At 37.5% G+C, this 22,224-nt stretch overlaps 1 protein-coding gene across 8 annotated transcripts in view; it reads right to left on the bottom strand.

Annotated features, from left to right (window-relative positions):
• LOC106057127 (dehydrogenase/reductase SDR family member 7-like) overlaps positions 1–22,224 on the bottom strand; it is an 86,379-nt gene that overhangs the window by 21,690 nt on the left and 42,465 nt on the right. For 6 of the 8 annotated variants that reach the window (XR_008777027.1, XM_056024460.1, XM_056024456.1 and 3 more), the window contains 5 exons: positions 19,423–19,615; positions 18,222–18,268; positions 17,322–17,441; positions 15,689–15,855; positions 10,232–10,291 (listed from right to left, as the gene is read on the bottom strand). Coding sequence is in view for 7 of the 8 variants with exons in the window: in XM_056024460.1 (XP_055880435.1) it covers positions 10,232–10,291; positions 15,689–15,855; positions 17,322–17,441; positions 18,222–18,268; positions 19,423–19,615 (587 nt within the window). In the remaining variant the exon portion in view is untranslated. The remainder of the gene's footprint in view (positions 1–10,231; positions 10,292–15,688; positions 15,856–17,321; positions 17,442–18,221; positions 18,269–19,422; positions 19,616–22,224) is intronic. The other 2 variants (XM_056024459.1, XM_056024455.1) reach the window with 1 other exon arrangement.

Here is a 22,224-nt window from a genome sequence, read left to right as displayed (position 1 = left end):
TCAATGCCAGGGGAAGGTCGATATTGAATGGTGGCTGAGGAGCCATGGTGAGAAGTGTTTTCACGAGCGCGAGGGTTCGGCTTATCTCGTGACTTCCTGACACTATCAATGCCAGGGGGAGGTTGATTTGGAATGGTGGCTGAGGAGCCATAGGGAGAAGTGTTTTCACGGGCGCGAGGGTTCGGCTTACCTCGTGACTTCCTGACACTATCAATGCCAGGGAGAGGTTGATTCGGAGTAGTGGCTGATGAGCCATGGAGAGGAGTGAGTCCACGAGAGCAAGGGTTAATCTTACCTCGGGGCATTCTGACACTGTCAATGTCAGAGGAATGTTGCTTAATTTTGGCTGAGTAGCCTGGGTCAAGTAGACCCTCACGAGTGCGCGGGCACACTTTAACTCGTGACTTTCTAGCAGTGTCGATGCCAGGGCAAAGTGGTTTGAGCTTCGCTGATGAGTCGGGACTAGGCGTATTAGTGTGGCGACCAGGGCTTCCAACCAGCTGGTTGCTGCCACGTTTCTGCTTCGCCGATCTACCGACGGGCAGAGAAAAGTATGGCTTGTTGACTTCTCCAAGAGGAACATATTTGGAGCCTAGAATGAAGTCATACACTGGCGTGTCCATAACGGCGGCGTCAATGGTGCCATGTACGTATCTGCACTCCACGTGCACCCTCGCGACAGGTAGAACCTGCGGAGGAGTGGCACGGTCTATAGACTGGATTGTCACTGTTCCACCAGTGAGATCCGATGGGTCAATCAGCGTCTTATTGATAACCGCGCCGAACGAACAGCCTGAGTCGTATAGGCCCAAAACTTCGACACCGTTAGCCAGAATGTTCTCTACTCCCGGAGGAGAAGAGGTGGGGTGAGGTAGCACCGGTGGGAGTTCTAATCTGCTGAGATCAACGGCAGTGGGTTGAGGAGCCACGGCCATCGTGGAGACGACGTATGTGTCCTCCTCTGGTTGGTCAAATGGATCAACCACAGAGGGTTGAGGGACTGGCGCCACCATTGATAGGGTCCGTGGGGCCTGCTGCTGCCGATGTAGAGCGGGTCTACTGTCACGCGCGCCATGACGTGAGTCACGCTGAGAGTAGTTGGCCTGGTTGTAGCGAGACTGGTGGTTGGGGCGGTTATTGTGGTTATGAGGGACTGATTGCCGGCCTGGTGCCTGGTTGGGCTGGGGAGTTTTAGGAGCAAGGTTGGATTGAGCAGGAGAAGTTGGTTGGTCTGTTTGCTGGTCTGTCGCGGTCGCTTTGCCTTTTAAGTCCTTACGAGCGTTCAAGTACCTATCAGCGGCGGAAGCTATGTCGGCGGGTGCAGTTGCTTGTTGCTCCTTGACATAAACTCTGACCTCTGGGGACATGCATTCCAACAGCTGCTCAGAGAGTATGAGGCATGCTAGGCCATCAAAAGTCTCTGGCAATTGGCTGAGAGCGTGCCACCTGACAAGGTACTTGTCCAGCCTTTCGCAGAGGTTGCCGTAGGTCTCTCTGCGTTAGAGGCGGGAACTTCTGAACTTTTTGTGGTAGGCCTCGGCAGTCAGCTCGAACTGGATCAGCAGCGCCTGCCTGAGGGCTGCGTAATCTTCTCGCTGGCCGGAGGGAAGTTTGGAGTAAACCTCGTAGGCTTTGCCTCGGAGGCATTGGGATAGCCGGAAGCACCATTTCTCCTCTGGCAGACCGTAAAAGCGTGCTACTTCCTCAAAACGGACAAGATAAACTTCGATGTTCTCTGTCTTGTCGTCGAAGTGCTCCATTGGCATGTGGGGTAGACCGTTCAAGGAACTTTGAAAGGATGCTGGGCTAGCTGGGCGAGACTCAGAAGAAGCCTGGCGGGCGGCCTCGTTCTCTTTGTCCGCGGCTATCTTTTCTCTCGCCGTTATTTCTTTCTCCTTCTCCCTCAGAGTTATTTCCTTTTCTCGCTCTGTGACTTCCTTAGCAATAGCTATTTCAGCTTCCTTTCTTTCTCTTTCTTTAGCTATTTCAGCTTCCTTTCTTTCTCTTTCTTTAGCTATTTCAGCTTCCTTTCTTTCTCTTTCTTTAGCTGTTTCTGTTTCCCTTCTCTCCCTTTCCATAGCTATTTCATGCTCCCTTGCCAGTTTTTCCCGTTCCTCTCTTTCAAACGCCTCAAATCGTGCTTTCACAAATTCTTTCCGTTCTGCCTCATCATCAAATATGGAGGCTGCGGCGTCTTTCCATTCAGCCATTCTCTGCTTCATGTCAGAGTCCGCTTTGGAGCGTGTGCCGCTGGCCATAATGGTGAGGGGTGGGCGATGAGGGGTGCTGGGATGGTGGAAGGGCAGATAGAATGGATAATGGGATTGAGCTAGACTTAAAGAAAGTGGGTTAGCGAAAGTGAGTCGCCGGTTATAGGAAAGAGTGCGAAAGGAATGTGGTGTCTGCCTATGTTAATCACAAATTCCTGCAATGAAATATTACAAATAAAATGCAATAAATATAAAATATAAAATATGACAGAAGTGACACTCTTGAAAATGCGAAGTGATGATACTTATAAATATTCTTAGAAAAATTATTGATAGGAAATTTAGTTATTGCTGCCTGTTCGTGCCTGCTGTACTGATGGGTTAAATCCACGGACGGGCTCGCCAAAATGTGACAGGTGGGGAAAGGTGACGTGTGTTTGGCACGTTTTATGTCTAGGGGATGATTATTTTTAAATGCTATCACACCCCCACTTATCAGCATATGAATCGGGAGCAGACACGCAACGAGACAAAGCAATGAAAGATAGATACAAAAGTTAAAATAAAAGAATATTTATTTACATAAATATACATATAAGAATAAAAGGGGGAGGGTTTGCATCTATCTCTAATTAGTAAGGTATTTTGATCATCACTGTAGCACCTAATAAGAGAGTATGTCACTTTGTCCTCTGACTTAGCTGGTTGTCCTGTTGATGTCGCAGCTGGCTGTGTCCTGGCTTGAGGTTCTGCAGCTGTAGGTGGCGCTCTAGCGGATAGAGGGACGCCGGCGATATAGTTCTTGCGGAGTCTCAGTCCCAAGTTCTAGTATCTGTAGTGGGCACAGTAGGGCGGGTGGCCGGCTACCGTGGGCACAAGGTTACTGCGGGCAGAGCGGATCTGCCGTGGGCAGCGTAGTTGACAGGATATGTCCAGTGAGTTGCAGAGGGTTGGCGTAGCTATGACGTCTCACACAGACCTGAGCCCATAGGGACGTCGCACCTAATAGCTTGACAAGTGGGCTGTCGAATAGGCGGGCAATGCCGATAGCGCCAAGTAGTAGAGTTGAGTAGATCTCAGTAGGCAAATGCAGCGCTGAATAGCACTAAGCACAACTGCAGGTAAATGGATCGTTGATCCAGTAACTAGGCAATAGGTGATTCTTGATAGCAACTAGGCAAGTGCAGCGCTGGTTAGCACTAAGCACATAGATAGGCCAGTAGGCAAATAGGCAGGTAAGTGATCCGATAAATAGGCAGACACCTGAGGGAGGCACCAGGTATTCCTCTAGGAGAAAGAATAAGTGATATAGTCCAGACTCGATAGTTCAGCTCGAATGAGAAAGAGAGGGTGATTTGAGTTGGTTTACTATATATATATGCCTGAAAGTGTGGGCGGACACCGGAAATATCCTAGGCTAAGAATTATCTTACACGTGGGTGAAGTCCGACAAGAGCCGCACCTTGGAGTATCACGCGGTGTGTAGACCAGGGTAATCTCTTGGATCAAAGAGAGACGTGAGGAAAAGGGGGGGGGGAGGATTAGCTTGCATTCAACCAAGGTGGCGTCAACCGCGGCTGTCAGACATCCTGTCGATAAGATCAAGGTCTGAGCGTATCTTTGCCCCGGTCAAGGGAAGATAAATGAAAGGACTGGCCTAATTTTCTCCAAGGTGGTGGACTAAGTCTAGCCTGGTAGAGAGGAAAAGGTGTGGCGGGTGAATAATTTAGGGGTAGGATGGAGAAATAATTAAAATAAAATAAATAAATAATGAAAAATAATAATTAATGCTGTGATAAATTAGAGTGACTCTGACAGCGAGTTTTTGACTTGTCACACCGAGTTACACCAGGGTGGCACAAACTATTGTGTAGTAACTTTAAGTCGTTACGTGACATTGCGGATAAGTAGCGATTTCTGCTGAAAGTGTTGGCAGCTGAGCTCTGTGTACCTGGTCAGTAAACGACGTTATAGTAAAAGCAGGATAGCTCTAATCTCCACCTTTGGATCCTTTCGTTCTTGATCTTGCCTTTATTTTATTAACAATACATCACTAGCGGATCCAGAACTTTGGAGTGGGAGGGGGAGATTTTTTCCAAACCCTAACCACAAAAAAAAACAAAACAGTCATGTTGAGACCCTTCTTTTGACAGCTAGAGTGTCTGGGGGAGCGCTGCAAGCTCCACCAGTTGGGATCGGGGCGAAGCCCCGACGCCAAAAGCGTTTTCTTGCATTCTTTACTGCAGAAACACATTCTCCTGACATCTACAGCTCATTATTCATCCTATTAAAAAAGGACCTCTTGAAAAATGTTTTACTTGAAAAATATTCTAAGATGAATTTATAGGCCCTTACTACATTGCAAATACAACCGATTTGTTCCTTGAAAAGATAAGATACCCCAAATATTTAGATTAAGACTTTGAGGATCGCCGCCGAAAAAAATGTATTCGAAAAATAATATTTAAAAAAAAAAGCTCATTTGTAAGTGATACATTTTATTCAATAGGCATGTTTGTAACTTGTTTTGTTATAGAACTAGAATTCAAAGCTCGAAACACAAACATGTCGAAAGTGGGAGAAGAAATGAACCAATTAGATTCTACTGAATTTTTTTTTTCATTTTTAGGATTTAAGTAGGCCCTATATATATACACCGGTATTGTGAGTTATAGTCCAAATTTTTTTATTCAACAGAAAAATATCAGTATGAGTAAAGATTGGAAAAAGATGACTAAGAAAATAATATTTTGGTTCAGAACTCATCTCAATTGTTAATCTTATAATGAAAAATTTCTTATGAAGTCTAAATTTTTCAAAACAAAGTCTTACTTAAAATAACTCAGATACATTCGTGTGCAATTACATAAACTGTGTCGCCATATTTGACTTTTCTCTTTTAAAACGTCATGTTTCGTCTGGAAAGTGATGGGGGCGGTAGAGTGAAAACGTTAATCCTCGCTCCTTTTTATAATTTTTGCTAATGATGGCATTCGGCATTAAAGAATAGTGGGTCGGGCGACTCGAGAAAAGAATTTAATTTATAGCATATATAAATTATATTAGTGACAATTTTTTTTTAGTTTTGTAATTTCTTAAATAAAATACAAAAAGAAAAAAGTATTGGTTTGTCCGATGGGCGGAAGGCGATTGCATGTATCGCCCCTCCCACGTGGTACAACTTTTTCATTTTATATTTACTAATGATAAAATTTGAGATCAGAGTGTGTGTGTGACATAATATACAAATGGCTTCAAATATTAATATGTTATATTATATACAGGGCCGGTCTTAAGCCACTGCAACCTATGCGGCCGCAGTGGGCCCCGCGCTTTCATAGGCCCCGCGCTAAGTATATCTGTAATTGCTTAATGATGCAAAATATACGAAAAAGTCGTGGGAATTATTTTTAAAATCTCCTGAAAATTAGACAACATTGTTATATGGAAAAAACAAATCTTACGCGAATAAAAAAAAAAAAGCATTGTCAGTTTTCATATTTAAATAAAAATATAATAATAGTGCGAGTTTTAACCGAAACGAAAGTTCCAATAGAACTAGAATACGTTTTTAAAACGATCAAAACCCGAAAATGAGAACATAATCACTTCTAGTGAGACAGCTGAAACAGATTCTATGAAGAATGCAAAAACTGCAGAGGTGAATGTCGTAAGAGAAGAAGAAAATGATGTAACACTAACAACTGATCAACATGTCGTAAGAAATGAAGGCAATAATGTAATAACTGATCAACATGTAGTTATAGATAATGAGCTAAATGTGGTCGATTCATTGAGAAATCTGGATTATCCTGCCATGTGTCTAGAAAAAATGGTAAGATCTTGTGTTGACTATTTATTACAAAAAGGTCCACCTGAGATTACTTAGTAGAATTTTCCAAAAAATAAGGATGGTAGACATTTCTCTTAAGTGCATTGCAAACCGAACCTGAGTAATGGTGAAAGTGTTTTGCGTCCTTGGCTGATATATTCTGTTTCAGCAGACAAGTTTTATTGTTTCTATTGTCGTCTACTGGAAAAACAAAAAAAGTTCCTTTTTAAATGATGGATTTGACCAGTGGCAAAGCTGTACAACAAAGCTAGCAGAGCATGAAGAATCTCAAAGGCATTTAGATGCCATGACCAGTTGTGTGAAGCTGGAGCAAGACTAAGTAAAACAAGATTACAAAGAGAGTTTGTGTTACACAAACTCAGAGGCGGCCCCCGTCGAAGTCGGATCCCTGTCGGATCTGCATATTCGCAAATAATATTCAAGAAGTGATTTAATTTTGATGTAAAATGTTTTACATGTTTCGGATGTTCCTTCAGAGTTCAAGATAATTACTTCCTAGTCCAAACCTCCCGCAGGACGACGGGGGATGGGAGCGGGCAGGGTTTGAACCCTGGACCATCCATAAATCTGAACGACAGTCTAGCGCGAAAACCGCACGACCAGGCAGCCATCCGATGGTCAAAAGTAATAATGTTTCAAAGATTCATTTGCCGTAAATTTAAATTTAAATTAAATAAAAAAATAGTAGATTAGTTTTAGTATATTAAAACATTACAATATTGATCAAAACGTTTGGAAATGAAAATCTACACTTTTTTTTTACACTTTAAGTTTAGAAATTGAAATTCTACATCTTAATCTTGTCTATTTTAGTCTAAACTAGATCTACAAATTCTAGATATAGACTCTAAAATAATTTTAATTAGAATATAAATCCAGATATAGATATACTGTAATAAAAATCTAGATCTAGTTTAAAAAATCTAGATTAGATCTAAATCAAGATATCATTCCTTTTTTAAACGCGAGTCACATAACGAGGCTTAATAAACATTACTATACCGAGTTCTTTTTTCATTTGAAGAATTAATTCCATATCACGTCAAAGGAAAAAAAAAACACTACGTCACACGGCCTAGCTAGAATAAAAATCGCCTTCATCATTACGAGCCATTTATCGAGTGTTCATAGACATTGGTGCACCGAGTGCGTTCTTTTAGCATTTCTTTTAAAGAATTCATTCCATGTGACGTCAAAGGAAAAAAAAACACTACGTCACACGGCTTAGTTAGACTAAAATATGTTTTTATTAATACAAGCAATTTTTCGAGGGTTAATAGACATTGGTGCACCGAGTGCGTTCTTTTAACATTACATTTAAAGAGTCCATTCATATGACGTCAAAGAAAAAAATTCCATTACCTCACAATAGGCTAGTACCGGTACCATAAAAAAAAATGTCTTTATTTACACGAGATATTTAACGAGGGTTCATAGACATTGGTGCACTGAGTTCTAATAGAATTTATTTAAAGAGGATCAAAGCCGCATTGTTTTTGCGTTTTGTCTGTCAGTCGGTCTGTTCGTCATCTTGATATAAAAAAAAAAACTAAAAGTTATTAAAAATTGATTAACCTTTATTCTACGTTTCAAAACATCGCAATAATTTTTAGGTATGAACACAATTGAAAAGTTTATATAATAGATTGTTCCGGATGTTTGTATAAATAGTAAAAGAAAAAGAGAATTTCAGATAAATGAAATACCGTTAATTAAATTTTTTGGATGGTCTCGTATAAAAATTAGATGTACTACAGCCATGTGGAGAGATTTTCATACCTTACTTTGGTGTTTGGATTCTGTTTTCCTTAAAAATCGGAACATAATATTAACGATAATTAGATTTTTTAATGTTTTAGGTAGAAAGTTAAATGTACTGTAAGAGTAGTGAGTTAAAATATTTTTCATACAAATTGTAAAAACATTATTTCGTAAATGAGAAGATTATTTGTTTATTAATTAGAAGAGGGAGTTCAAACAATTATTTGGCGTTAGTAGATTTTTAAATAAATTCGGAAATTTCTGGCGACGATTTATAAGAAACAAAATCCGGAACTTTCTTTATCGATTACAAAACTTCTATGTTATGTTTTAGCAAAAAAATTAAATGTCTAAAAAGTAATTTTCAGTAATCAATTCTAGTAAATTACTTTTTTTTAAAGCCCTGAACAACCTATTGTCGATATTTTTAAAATTTGTTTAAAGATGAAAATACGGAACAATTTGATATTGATAACCAAATTATAGTGACGCATTGTCAAATAATATAAGTATAATATTAGTAAATTATGCGATTTCAAACAATCATTAGGCATAATTCATGTTTTATAAAACAATATCCGGAACATTTTTACACTTAATGAAATATAAGTCAGTATAGAGATTTTGATTTAGCATTAATATGCTATTTACATAAAAAACGGAACAACATATTATTGATAATGTGTTTTTGCAACGTTTAAGCATGGAAATTGAATGTAATATAAATTAGAAGAGCAAACAAACATTTGTTGGGGTTGATTAGTTTTGCACAAAAAAATCCGGAACAATCAATTTTTAGATACTTAAAACTATTGAGATGTTACGGGAGGAACATTAAAGTGTAAATCAGATTTTCAATAGCTTTTAGAGTTCTAGTTTTTTTTAATCTAATCGTGACGGACAGACCGACCAACAGACAAAAATAATCTTCTTTTATCCGGATGGGGGCACTAAAGAAAAAATAAATAAAATCTGATTTTTTTAAAAAGTTTAAGGAATTGGGTTGCCCCTAATGGTGCCCTATTTACGCCAATGTGCAAAGGATACCCGCGTCCATTAGGGCTCACATGGGGCTCTTTAGGGCTGCAACTAGGACAATGGAGGATGACTCTAATAAAAAAAAGGTACTGGGCCATAATGGTCATGTTTATAGGGAAGATTTCACCTGTGCATAAGACTTGCAGTTTTTCCTCTATACAGAGATTTAGATTTTAGAACTCACGAAATTGCCATAGTGAATTTAAAGGATTATTCACAGAACTGTTGGGTAATTAAATGTGTATTTGGGGGATTGGAGATGGTATTATTTATATATTCTATAATTTGCATGATATAATGAATGTAGTGTAAAAGCGGGGTGGGGCGGGGGGCTTCAAAAGGGGTTAAATAAACAATTACAATCAATAGAACAAATTAATATTTGACAAAATAAATGTTTGGTGATTGAGGCTATAAGTGGATGCTTTTTTTCCCTCAAGGTCTGAAATTAATTTATGAGTGTGGTGTATAATACCGTACATTACTTGCTTTATGATTGAAGTTTGGGTTCCAAGGACTGTCAATGCCGGAGGTGAAAGTGGGGATAAGCTCCGACTTATCAATAAATGTTCCCATGGTTTGCGTCTCTAAATGCCTTTTACAGTCAAATCTCGCTCCTGGCCTTCGTGTGTGATTTTCTCAAAACTCCAACGGAACCTGTTCTTATAAACTGACATGAGAAGGGATGAAAGGTGGAACATTGGCGCCTCAAAGCCAGTTTAGCTTCGTGTTGATGGGACATGTCAGCCTAAATAATGCAACCCATCTAGGAGAAGGAAAACGACTCCAAACCTCCACTTTGTGGTGACACTCCCCCCCATGTGGGTATCGGGGCTTGGAAATGACCAAGAGTAATAATAACCCCACTGCCTTTCCACTTGCATTTTGCTAAGGCGAATAATAATGGACCTTCCCCCCTCTAGATGCTTTTTGACATAGGTCTGGATTGCACTACTCTAGACGGAGGTCTATATCTCACTATTCTCTACTACAGGATATAAACCCAACACGAATTGTTTTCTGGAACTGGTGAATGTGATAGCGTGAAGGGATCTGGATCCAGGATGTGACGATTGCACAGAGCGTACCTAGGGCACAGTCCACTTAATGATTTCTACTGCAAAATGGTTACATTTGGAGAGCTCTGTGGAAAGTGGAGAATGGACCATTGACCAACACCAACTTGTCCCATGGATATTCCTAGTTACCGGTACAGTTTAGACCCAGATGTTCTTGAACGTCAGCATTGGAGCAACATACATGACCGAAAACTTCCTTAAAATGCGGGGATTATGTAAATAAAAAAGCCTGAGGAAACATCCAGCCTACACTAAATGCCAGGAAAACAAAAGAAAAATGTATACGAGACCAGAAGTTGCATCGTAAAAGGTCTGGCAGTTTCTTCGAGGACTGTGTGATAAGACAGCTACTGGAAATTAAAAAAAATAATAATAAATAAAACAGACAAACAGCAAACACCTAAACCTTTTACAACTCGGTAACTTAGACCTACAAAACTTACTTAGACTTAGACTTAGGTCCTCACGCGCCGTTCGGCGCATTGGGCGGCAAGCTGACTCAATAAAGATATGTCATTGGCAATGTCTGAAGCCTCCTCCCACCTGGTGTCCACTGTTCTGAGGTCCTCCATGAAGGTGTGTCGCCAAGTAATACTAGGAGGTCCCTGTTTGACCTGAGTGATACCTTGAGTGAGCTAAAATGGGTCGTTACAGTATCTTCAGTGCATTTTCCTGCTATTAAAAAGTTTTATTTTAAAAACCTAATGTGTATTCTTATTGACTTTGACCCTCCCGCGCCGTTCGACGCATTTGCCATGAAGCTGTTTTCACAAAAATCTGTCACTGGTAATGTCTGAAGCCTCTTTCCACCTGCTCTGAGGACCTCTATGAATGTGTGGAGCCAAGTTGTGCTAGGATGTCATCGCAACTCTTATTATGCGTAATTCATTTTGTCGGAGAACATGTCCCGCAAACCTCATGCGACGCTCTGTCACAATCTTAATAAGGGGTCGACTCCCAGTTTGGCATAGGATTTCCTTGATTTAGACCCGATCTCTATAACTGACTACCAAAACCTGACTTAGCCATCTTTATTAAGCCACATTTAGTGTTTTTCAATTTCGGCAGATGACTATTCACTGCAGTTTATTAATGGAGGCCCGCCGCTGGTAGAAATGTCTATCCCCAGGAACTCTCATCTCGGTTAAGCGGGGAATTCTTTATCGAAGATGCCAAAAAGTCTACATCACATTTGCGCTTATCGCCCCACCGCCCTTGTTCCACCTTCTTCCCATCTTTAAATGGACAAACCTCTCAGTCCAAGATTTCATTCACGCTCAAGACATGCTGGGGAGCGTATCAATCTCTTGCTTGAGCTCTACACTTATCATTCTCTTATTTCACTTTGGATTGGTGGTATGTAGCTTAGTGAAGTGCTTGAGAACCATTTTACTTATTGGTGTTTATATATTTGTGAATTTAATTACTGTATTATTTGTGTACATATTTGTGTATTTCTTATCATGGATAATGTAAATAGATTACTTTATGTTTATTTTTTTATATCATGACTTGTGTGGCTAAATAGTCAAAGTCATCCCGTGTATCTAGACTAGAATTTGTTATAAACCCTTACCATATGTAGGTTATTTAGCTCTTTAGCTATTATTAATTTATCATTGATAAATTATCGCTCACCATGAGCCCTTAATGCATTATTATTGATTAATTCCTTGGCAGGGAATTATCATAATATTTACGCATCATGTCAAATTACCAAGTATGTATTTACTCTCATTCCTTTGTAAGATATAGTGAAACTATTTATGTATTCTATTTTACCGGACATGTTGGCCAAAATACATTACTTAGGTGAAATCATGTCTATTTACTTATATTCTAGTTGGAGACTTTGTCCCAGCTATGTTTACTCATGTGGAAGCTTGGGCGAGTATCAGTCGATGATATCCCCTTCCCTTTCATCTCATTTATCTGGCAGTAGATGTAATTACTAGTCACCGTGATTGGTGAACCTTACCTTATCACTTATTACTGTTTGTTATTTCCCTTTACGGGATTTTCCCATTATTATTGATGGAATACAATATTTATTTGTTAACTCCCTTTGTTATTTATGAAATTAGCTTATAGTTTCTCTACATCATTCTGAAGATCTCCTTCACGGAAAGGCATCTACATCCCAGTGGTGTCATTTGGGCTAACCGACTTATACATCATGTCGTTGCAGCTTTATCTATAGGCAACTTCCACTTGGAAACCTAGCAACTTAACGCTGATACCAGATTTGTTGGCACTAGATCTGCTGATACCGGCCCTACTTATTCTTCACAAGTGTCCAATCGACAACGCTAGCCACAGACCCGTCACTGGCTTGAATGATAGTAGCTGCATCTGAGCTCCCACTACTCCAGCCCACCAGCAGACAGCGTCAGCACCAGCAGACAGCGTCAGCACCAGCCACACTAGTCTCATCAGTGCAACACCGGACACAAAGCTAAGCAACAAACCTAATGACACTCGGACCACTTGGCTCCTAGCATCTAATGATGATAGACTCATATATGTAAATACGCTAGATCCCATCCTAGCTACTGTACAGCATTACACCTTTATAATTGTTTCCTTGGTATAATAAACCTGTACATAATTTTACATCTAAACATAGTATTTGTTGCCTACAATTTAAACGCTGTGCCTGTATGTATATAATTATGTGCAATGTGGGTTCTCAAATTATAAAACCCCCTAGACACCCAAAACGGCCAAATTTTAATCCACCTTGTCACAGATACCTCAGAATTAAATTAATAACTCATTAAATTCGCTGATGATACTGCCATAGTCGGTCTTATTTCAGGAGACGAAACTGAGTATCGAAGCTCGATAGAAGAGTTTACAAACTGGTGCACCGACAACTTTCTAGAACTGAATGTCACAAAAACTAAAGAACTTATAATAGATTTTAGAAAAAAAAAACTATACGTGAACTGCAAATAAACACTACATCTACAGAACAAGTAAAGGCATATAAATATCATCAACATAAATATGGAGTTGAAGCTAGGTGCTGAAACAAATGTGATACATACATATATTAGACATTAATGAATAGCAGCACCAGGGACAGGGTTTTTAAGAGAGAAAGTAGTGAATTAAAATGCTACGAAAATAAGGGTCGGCGCATTCCCTTATTTTCGTAGCATTTTAATTTACTACTTTCTCTCTTAAAAACTTGGTCCCTGGTGCTGCTATTCGTTATCATCAACAACAAGCTTTCATGGGAAGACCACCTTGGAACTCTGACAAAGAAATCAGCCTAGCGACTCTTTTTTCTATACAAACTCAATAGCTTTAAACTAAACAAGAAGATCCTTGAGACTTTTTACGGCGCGACTATACAAAATCTGCTAACATACGGAATAACTTGTTGGCAAGGCAACGCCTCATCTAAACTGTTGCGACGGCTAGAAAACATCATAAAAAAAGCATAAAAAATTACACTCACAACATTACCACATTTAAAGGAACTTTTTGAACAAAAGTGCCTAAGAAAAATTGAAAAAATCTTGGAAGACAACGGCCACCCGCTCCATCAGAACTACGTCAGGTCGTCGCGAAGTAGGCGACTGCTGTCAATCAAAACAAGATCGGAGAGTTACAAAAACTCGTTCGTACCTCACTCGGTCAGACTCTATCACCGCCACTCATTGATCAGGGAACATGAAATGCACCAAGATACCTGTGTGTAGTCGCTGAATGAACTCTTTATGTTGTGTCTGTTGTATTTATGTGTATTTTTCTGTTGTGTTGTCTTTATATGAGAAAAGAGTCCTTGTAATCACAACAAATTTCCGTAAGGATCAATAAAGCAGTCTTAGTCTTAGAATATGCATTTTGTGGTCTTTCAATACCAGAAATAGTGCTTGGCGGCGGGCTCCGCCCCGCGCTGGGGAAACTCCTAGCGCTCCACTAGACTGAGAGTCTATAATTTTTCCACTAACCCCAGGAAGAACCTATTCTAGGGCACAATAAACGTCTTCCGAAAGAATGAAGGGTCAGAATGTAATAAAGATTATGTACACACACACATACAAACAAAAATTTTTTTTTTCGCGGGGGGGGGGGTAGGGGAAAAAATCACCCAACTCCCCCCCCCCCGAAAAAAATCCTGGCTACGCCCATATATTTATATATATATATATATATATATATATATATATATATATATATATATATATATATATATATATATATATATATATATATATATATATATATATATATATATATATATATATGTAGTGAGAGAAAATAAGAATTCCGGATAAATCAAATACTGTCTATTAAATTTTTGGGATGGTCTCGTATGAAAATTAGATGTGGAGAGATTTTCAAACTATACTTTGGTGTTAGGCAGTTGTTTTCCTTAAAAATCGGAACATAATATTAACGATAATTAAATTTTAGCTAGAAAATTTAATTTAGTGTAAGAGAGAAGTGCGATTTTACTTAAATAAAGTTAATTTTTTTTATCGAAATCCGAAACAACATATTTTCATAAATGAGAAGATTATCTGTTTTATTAATTAGAAGAGGGATTTCAAACAGTAATTTGGCGTTATTAGATTTTTCATATAAAATTCGGAACCTTTTTGGCGACGATTTGTAAGAAAATTAAAGTAATGTAAGTCGATTTCTTTTTCAAAACAAAATCCGCACATTCTTTACCAATTAAACTTTTTGTTATTTTTCAGCATGAAAATTAACTATATAAAAAGTCTAAAATGTGATTTTCAATAATCGTTTCTAGTAAATTACTTTCTTATTTTAAAATCCTGAACAACCTGTTGTCGATATTTTTGAAAAAAATAAAGTCATTTGACACAAATTTGTTTTAAGTTGAAAATAGGGTTAGATATCGATAAATAAACTATAGTGACGTATTGTCAAAGAATATAAGTGTAATATTAGTCAATTATGCGATTTCAAACAATCATTTGACATAATTTTTTATAAAACAATATCCGGAACAACTTTATAGTTAATGAAATATAAGTCAGTATATAGATTTTCATTTAGCATTTATATGCTATTTAAAAAAACGGAACAACATATTATTGATCATGTGTTTTTGCAACGTTTAAGCATGGAAATTAAATGTAATATAAGTTAGAAGAACAAACAAACATTGGTTGGCATTGATTTTGTTTGGAACTTAAAACCTTTGAGTTGTTAAGAAAGGAACATTAAAGGTTTTATCAGATTTTCAATAGCTTTTAGAGTTGCTGTTTTTGTTATCTAAACCTGACAAACAGACCGACCGGCAAACAAAACGCACAAAAATAAGCGTCTTTTATCTGATTATTTTAAAAATGTTGAGGAAACTGATAAGTACCATGTTTTGCCACTACTTGTTACGCTACTGCACGAAAGTCGCTGCATAAAAAGTTCATTTTAAAAAATGTGCGTGATATTTCATACAAAGTGCACTCTTAGCCTTTATAAACAGACATAAATGTTTTCTTTTAATTTTAACAGCTAGTTGACCAGAAAAAAATACCTTTGACTAATATTTACATTTGTTGTGAACATTTCTTGTACATTTTATAAATATATTCTTCTAGTTTTCGAGATCCTAGTGTGACAGACGGACATTTTGCACAAACCTAATAGCGGCTTTTCCCCTTACGGTGGCCGCTAGAAGGGGAAAACAATTCACCGTAAATGTTGTTTCTTTCCCAAAATTAAGGAGTAATAACAGCGAAATTCCACTGTTCCATACCTACCATCTTCCAAGATCTGGAATGTATTGTTGAATGTAGAGAATAGCTAGCCAAGGTTGTTGGGCAATCCAAACTTCGTAAAGCTTATTGGCCAGAGCAGTAACAATATAATGAGCACAAAGGTCAGTAGTCATTCGTTTTTCTGTTCTGGACATAGCTCTTCCTAATTTCTGAAAAGAAATACATGTCATACTAAAGCGATGGTGGAATATTCATGAACATATAAAAACTTTAAACGTTGACAAAATAAATGTTTGGGGATTGATGATTTAAGGGGATGCATTTTTTCCCTCAAGGTCTGAAATTGATTTATGAGTGTGGTGTCTAATACCGTACATTGCTTGCTTTATGATTGAAGGATGGGTTCCAAGGACTGTCAATACCGGAGGTGAAAGTGGAAATAAGCTCCCACTTACCAAGAAATGTTCCCATGGTTTGCGTCTCTAAACGCCTTTTACAGTCAAATCTCGCTTCTGGCCTTCATTTATGATTTTCTCAAAACTCTAGCGGAACCTGTTTTTTTTATAAACTAACATGAGAAGGGATGAAAGATGGAACACTGGCGATGTTGGAATGTCCAGGAACATATAAACATTTTAAACGTTGTAGTTTACAATAGAGTGATGTGCTTAAACAAATATTAACATCAATAAGCTTGCTAGGCTAGTACAATTGATGTCATTAGTTTCTTTATTTGTTTATTTCTAAACACATCTAGATCTATATTTTAAATTAAATTTCTCCTTCAGGTGTAGATAATTGTCCGAGAGAATTTGAGGAATTATCCTGAAATCAGTGTGGTTATCAAATGTGTTTTTATAAAGAACATGTAAAATCTGTATGAAAGCGTGTGTGTGTTTGTAAAAATAATACTACAGTTTAAAATGTAAAGACAATTTTAGATCTCCATCTACAAATAGGCCTCTATTGTAAATTTAAAAAATCTAAAAATGTCAAAGTGAAAGATATTAAAAGGGCCTTTTAAAAGTGTGAGTGTCTGCGCAATAGAAGGATGAACGGTTTTGTGAAGATTGTTATTCTAAATAATGTGCGTCTCTAGATTTACGACTGACAAAATAAAACAAACTATGTAAAAGTGGACTAAGCTGCGAATAGTGATGTTTCTTATTTCAAACTCTTCCCATGTAAAAGCAAAGCTTCAATGATTTCTCAGTACTTCAATAATTTACTGGTAAAAAAAAATGTCTAGTGCGGGGAATTATTCTATGCTAGGATGCAACGGGGGATTTAAAGAAGTTTATGTTTTGATTAAAATTGTGCTTTACTGGTCTTTCATTTGTGGGACGCACAAAAAAAAAAGTGGGGCAGCTTAAAAGTTCGTGATTGTGAATGAGGGCTTTCTATTGCAGGATGTCAAATAATGATGTGATGTTATTGTAATGCTGGCTGTTCCACTAAATAGGCCTATACAAGGGCCAAAAAGTATGTTGTTGGGGAAAGGCCTTTTTATTTGTAAGTAGTTTGTGTATTGTGCAAGTGTGTGGGCGTTATAATGTAGGCACACGAGAAGGCTACGAGTTATTGGTCTTAACAAGTGTTTGTGCTCACTCTATTAAGGGGTTTCAACCGTATCTGCTCGTATGTAGATTATGGCTATATAGATATGTTATGTTACCTCATTGTGCTTACTGGTTGCGGCATGGAGAAACAGGTTAGAGAATGTTGGTCCAGGACATGCTATTGTGATGGATATGTTGTTGTCAGCAACTTCAGTTCTCAGGCATTCAAAATAAGCCTAAAAATAAAGAAAGTTTGACTTGAAATGTACGATGATTCACTTGGACGTTGCTGAAAAGACATAAACATACAGGTGCTTTTCAAGAAACAGATTTTTTTTACATTATCTTTTTTTTTTATATAGATCTCACTTCAACTCGCTGATTGCGCACTAAATAGGAGAGTTTCAATGAATGTATTCATTTGTTCCATTTACTCGTGACTACGACACTAGTGTTCCCCAAGCCATTTTAAAATACAAAAAATGTGTCACTCGGGCTTATACTGGTTGAAACACAGTCACACTCTCCATTCCTGTACTTTGGCTCATACTGGCTGAAACAGTCACATCTCTCTCCCTGCTGATAATACAAAATCCAACTCCAATTTCGTAAGCAGAATATTTTCAAACTCTCCGATGTCAATAATAGTCTAAAATGTAACCGTTGATACCATAAACTATTGCACTATACCACTTGTAAATCTAACAAATTGTAGTCTACTAACACCTTGATAAGATAGCTATGTATAGGCAGTAGAGTTGTTTTTTTACCACAGTTTATTTCCTGATTTTTTTTTTAGATTGGTTCTAACTAATTAAAAAATCCAACTGACAGATTTACACAACTTTATTTCTATGGTACGAAGAGGATATTTCCAAATTGATGGGCCTCTTTCGCAGTGCAACTGTAGCTGTTCACGTAACGTTCCAAAGAAAACAAAAATTTCTCAACTCAAGTTGTTTGAATACTTTGGCACAGCAGTTTTGAACTAATTTTAGGACGTTATACAGTTATACCTGAACTGCAGATTTGGTTCCGTTATATGACCTTGAATGAGGCAAACCTGAAATATAACAAGTGTACTTTATTGTGGGATTGATGTGTCTCTTTAATAATAGGCATACGTAGACGCTCACTATAAAAACAGTACATATTTTCAACTCTAGTTTCAATTTAAAACCAAGCAATTTTAAAGAATACTTTAAAAACAAGTAAAATAAAAAAAAAAAACTGTAAAAAAACCCAAAGCTTATATTAAGTGTAGTTGTATAAATTTGTTTGTTCTCACTACGCTATGATCCTATCACTTGTCTGGACCAGTTGGGAAGGGGAGAGGAGAGAAAGAATCATTTAATGCTACCCTTCTTTGAAACACTAGAATGCTAAGGTCATTAGGAAAAAGTACGGCATTTTACTTTGTGACGAAATCCATGCTTTACTATTTAACCTAGAGTTTTTGCAACATTTGGTGAAGTTGAAGCTAAGAATTTTTAATTATTTTTTTGTTTGCATAACGAATACCGAGGGTAACAAAAGTTCTGCTTCAATGATTTCTGACAAGAACTACAATGTCCCTAGCAATGCTTCTTGGTATCAAAGTGGCGCTTGGGTAGAAACGGGTGTTAGAGAAGACAATTAGTCAAAAAGGGTAAGCATAATGGAATAAAGCCTCAAGTCACTACCCACACAGTTTTCCCGATGTGCTCGGCCTACGGACTTGCCTTTTACCCATTGAGATACGAGCCATTGGTAATAGAGATGTACAAAATGTACATCCGCTTGGATCTATCCCGGACAGAACAGTTAGTTCAGACATGTAAATGGGGGCAAGCTTCCGTGTGCCGAGAGTTTCAAGAGTCTTCGACCCAACGTTTAGGACAATTACAAAGAACTGAAATGGTAAACATCTGAGGATGGGCCAACGAAGTGTGTCCGCATGGTTTAAATTAATGGCTTCAAGATCGTTTGACTGAAGGATGAAAGAGACAAACAAGAGGGGGTGACTTCTGAAGCTTAGGGACAAGAAAAAGTGTGAGGTTGAAGGATGAAAAAAATTTCCGCTCAAAATAAATTGATCAATTATTTCAACTGTAGCGAAACACGGGTATCACACCATACGAAATAACTTTTTTTTTGTTTAGTCTGCAGAAAATAATAATAATCCCTGTGATAGGTAAAATTTACAATAAAGAGATAATGAAACAAGCAAGCACAAACCTAATTTTCCAACCATGCTGCTGACAATAACAATGGTACCCCTATTTCTTTTCATCATGTGGGGCAAAACGACTTGACTCAGCGAGACTGGGCCCAAAACATTAATTTCAAATAGAGTTCTGTCGACGTCCAGTTCGATGTCCATCCATTTAGCTCTCTGGCTACATCCGGCATTGTTAATCAGAATGTCGATCTGACAAGGTCATGTTTATTTTTTAGATTAGAACCGAACCAAGGAATCGATACAAGTTTTACAAAGGGCAGACTTAAACAGACACACACACAAATACATATTAGCAAACATTAAATAATAAAATTAGAGATTTTCTTTTTCAAAAGCATGGTCAGAACTATAAATATGAAGCTGCTTGTTCTGGGCTTGTGCAAATTATGAGCTAGTCATTAAGATTTAAAATATGCTTGTTGATCTATTGTGGTTTGAGACAGAAGCCATAAAAAAAAAGCTCATGTATCATTGACCCTCTCCTTGATCAAACAAAGGGTAAGCCATTCCCCACCTGTCCCCAATTCGAAACAACTTTATTACCACTTGCAATATTGTGTGCTTAATTGTTAGGTCTAACTAATCTAATACATTTACAAACAATTCTCAGCTTAATTGTTAAGTCTAACTAATCTAGTACATTTACAAACAATTCTCAGCTTAATTGTTAGGTCTAACTAATCTAATACATTTACAAACAATTCTCAGCTTAATTGTTAGGTCTAAATACACTTACAAACAATTTTAATTGTTAGGTCTAATACACTTACAAACAATGCTCAGATTAATTGTTAGGTCTAATAGGCCTACACTTACAATTCTCAGCTTAATTGTTAGGTCTAATACACTTACAAACTATTCTCAGCTTAGTCAAGTCAGGTGACTGTTGAATGCTCATGAAAGTTTTTAATTTGGATCAACAATTCTATGATAAATCTGGTTCGAAATAGAACTTAAACAAGGCTAAGAGTGGAATTATTTTTTTAATTTACAAACTAAAATCGGAACCAGACATTTTGGGATCTATTAATTAGGATCAAGATCGTGCAAAGGTAGCCTTTGAGGATGGCGAGATGGGTAACTTCACAACTTCAAGTGGGAGGGGAGGCGATGAGGCAATACTTATGCTACCGTTAGCTCGTCATGTAAATAAACAGAGTCTTGCAACACATTCTTAAGTACCGTACTAATCAGTACTAGTCTGAGATAAGGTGCGTTGTATTTTTGTTAGAAACAGTCTTCATAACCAAGACTTGTGATTTCACTTATTTGCTGAAAAAATTCTTTCATAACAGAATTATTCTTAGATCAAGTATTCAAAACAAAAAAAAAATGCTTTCATCATTGAATTTGTGTATAACTTGAAGACAGCGCCATATCTGGATAACATGTTACACTAAAAGACTAATAAGGCATCTTGAAGAATTGAAAATTTTCGAGAAAAATTCCTGATAACATACAGCTCAAGGATGTCTCTGGCCCATTTGAAATGTCAATATTGTACGACTGTACGTAATACATATTTACATAAGAACACTCACCAGTTAACAATACACAACTTACAATGATATAAACGAAGTTAACAAAAAAAACAAGGAAGACAGATTATGTGGAAACACAGACTCAAAATCGGCAGGTTTCAATATTTTCAGAAGAATATCGGTATTAAATTCTATCAGAAGTAGTCCGCACAGGCAGGTAAAAAGGCAGGGTTCAATATTTTTAGAAAGAATATCATAATGAAATTCTATCAAATGCAAATGACAGAGAAGAATGGAAAAAGAAGGTTGACAGATTCTGTGTGGTGTCCCAAAGGTCCAGCAGACCAAGGGATAGGTGAAAAAGAATGTGAAGTTTGATGTCTTATAATGAGTATCTAACTGATCTATTTTTTATGTGTTTTTTTTTAAAGAAAAAAACATTGCCGAAAAAAAATTCCTTTAGTTTTCTGTACTGGTATGTTTAGAGCGCCTTGTAGTCCACACAATTATATTTATTAATTGTTGTTTTAAATTATGTTAAACTTATTTGCATAGTAAATAGATTTTTTTCTCTTTAAAAAAAAAGTTAACATTTTTTTGTAAATGCAGTATTTAGTATGACAGAACTTACAAACCTTAGCAATACAATTGTAAAAATAACATTTTTTGATCAGACGGACAGACAGGCCACACAAAACTAATAGCGTCTTTTCCCCTTTAAGGTGCCGCTAAAAATCTGTAGCGACATAAATTTATGATATTTAATGTAATGTTATGATGCTCATTTCAGTGCCCCCTACACAGGCGCACTAGGCATGTTATTCCAACACCACCCGCCACCTCCTGGTACGCCACTGGGCATAACAGATTATGCGTTTGTTTATTTTTTTTTTCGAAAAGGCATTAACAATTTACTACAAGGATCGTATCAACGATTTTTCTCAGAAAAAAAGCTACAAAAATGTACTTCCATTTATATGACTGTCACAGCCACTGATAGGTGATTCTTTCCTTCCATAAATTGGCCATCTCCAACGGGTTCAGCAGAAATTATTTTTATCTAGACCCCCTCGCCCCCGAGCAGTGCGGGTAAGCTCATGGCTGTTGTGGAATGATATATATATATATATATATTAATATATATATATATATATATATATATATATATATATATATATATATATATATATATATATCATACACTTAGGCATCCTTTGGGCCCAACCTATAAACATATCCGTGACCCGCGCACTGCTAAGACCGCCTCTGTTTCGTGGGTTAATTCATCCTAGAGTATTCCACATAAGTCGTATTCCC

Source organism: Biomphalaria glabrata, chromosome 3 (assembly GCF_947242115.1).
Source record: "Biomphalaria glabrata chromosome 3, xgBioGlab47.1, whole genome shotgun sequence".
In the NCBI taxonomy this organism is placed as follows: domain Eukaryota; kingdom Metazoa; phylum Mollusca; class Gastropoda; family Planorbidae; genus Biomphalaria; species Biomphalaria glabrata.
Note: the sequence above shows the minus strand (reverse complement) of the source record. Positions and strands in the feature narration are given on the sequence as shown.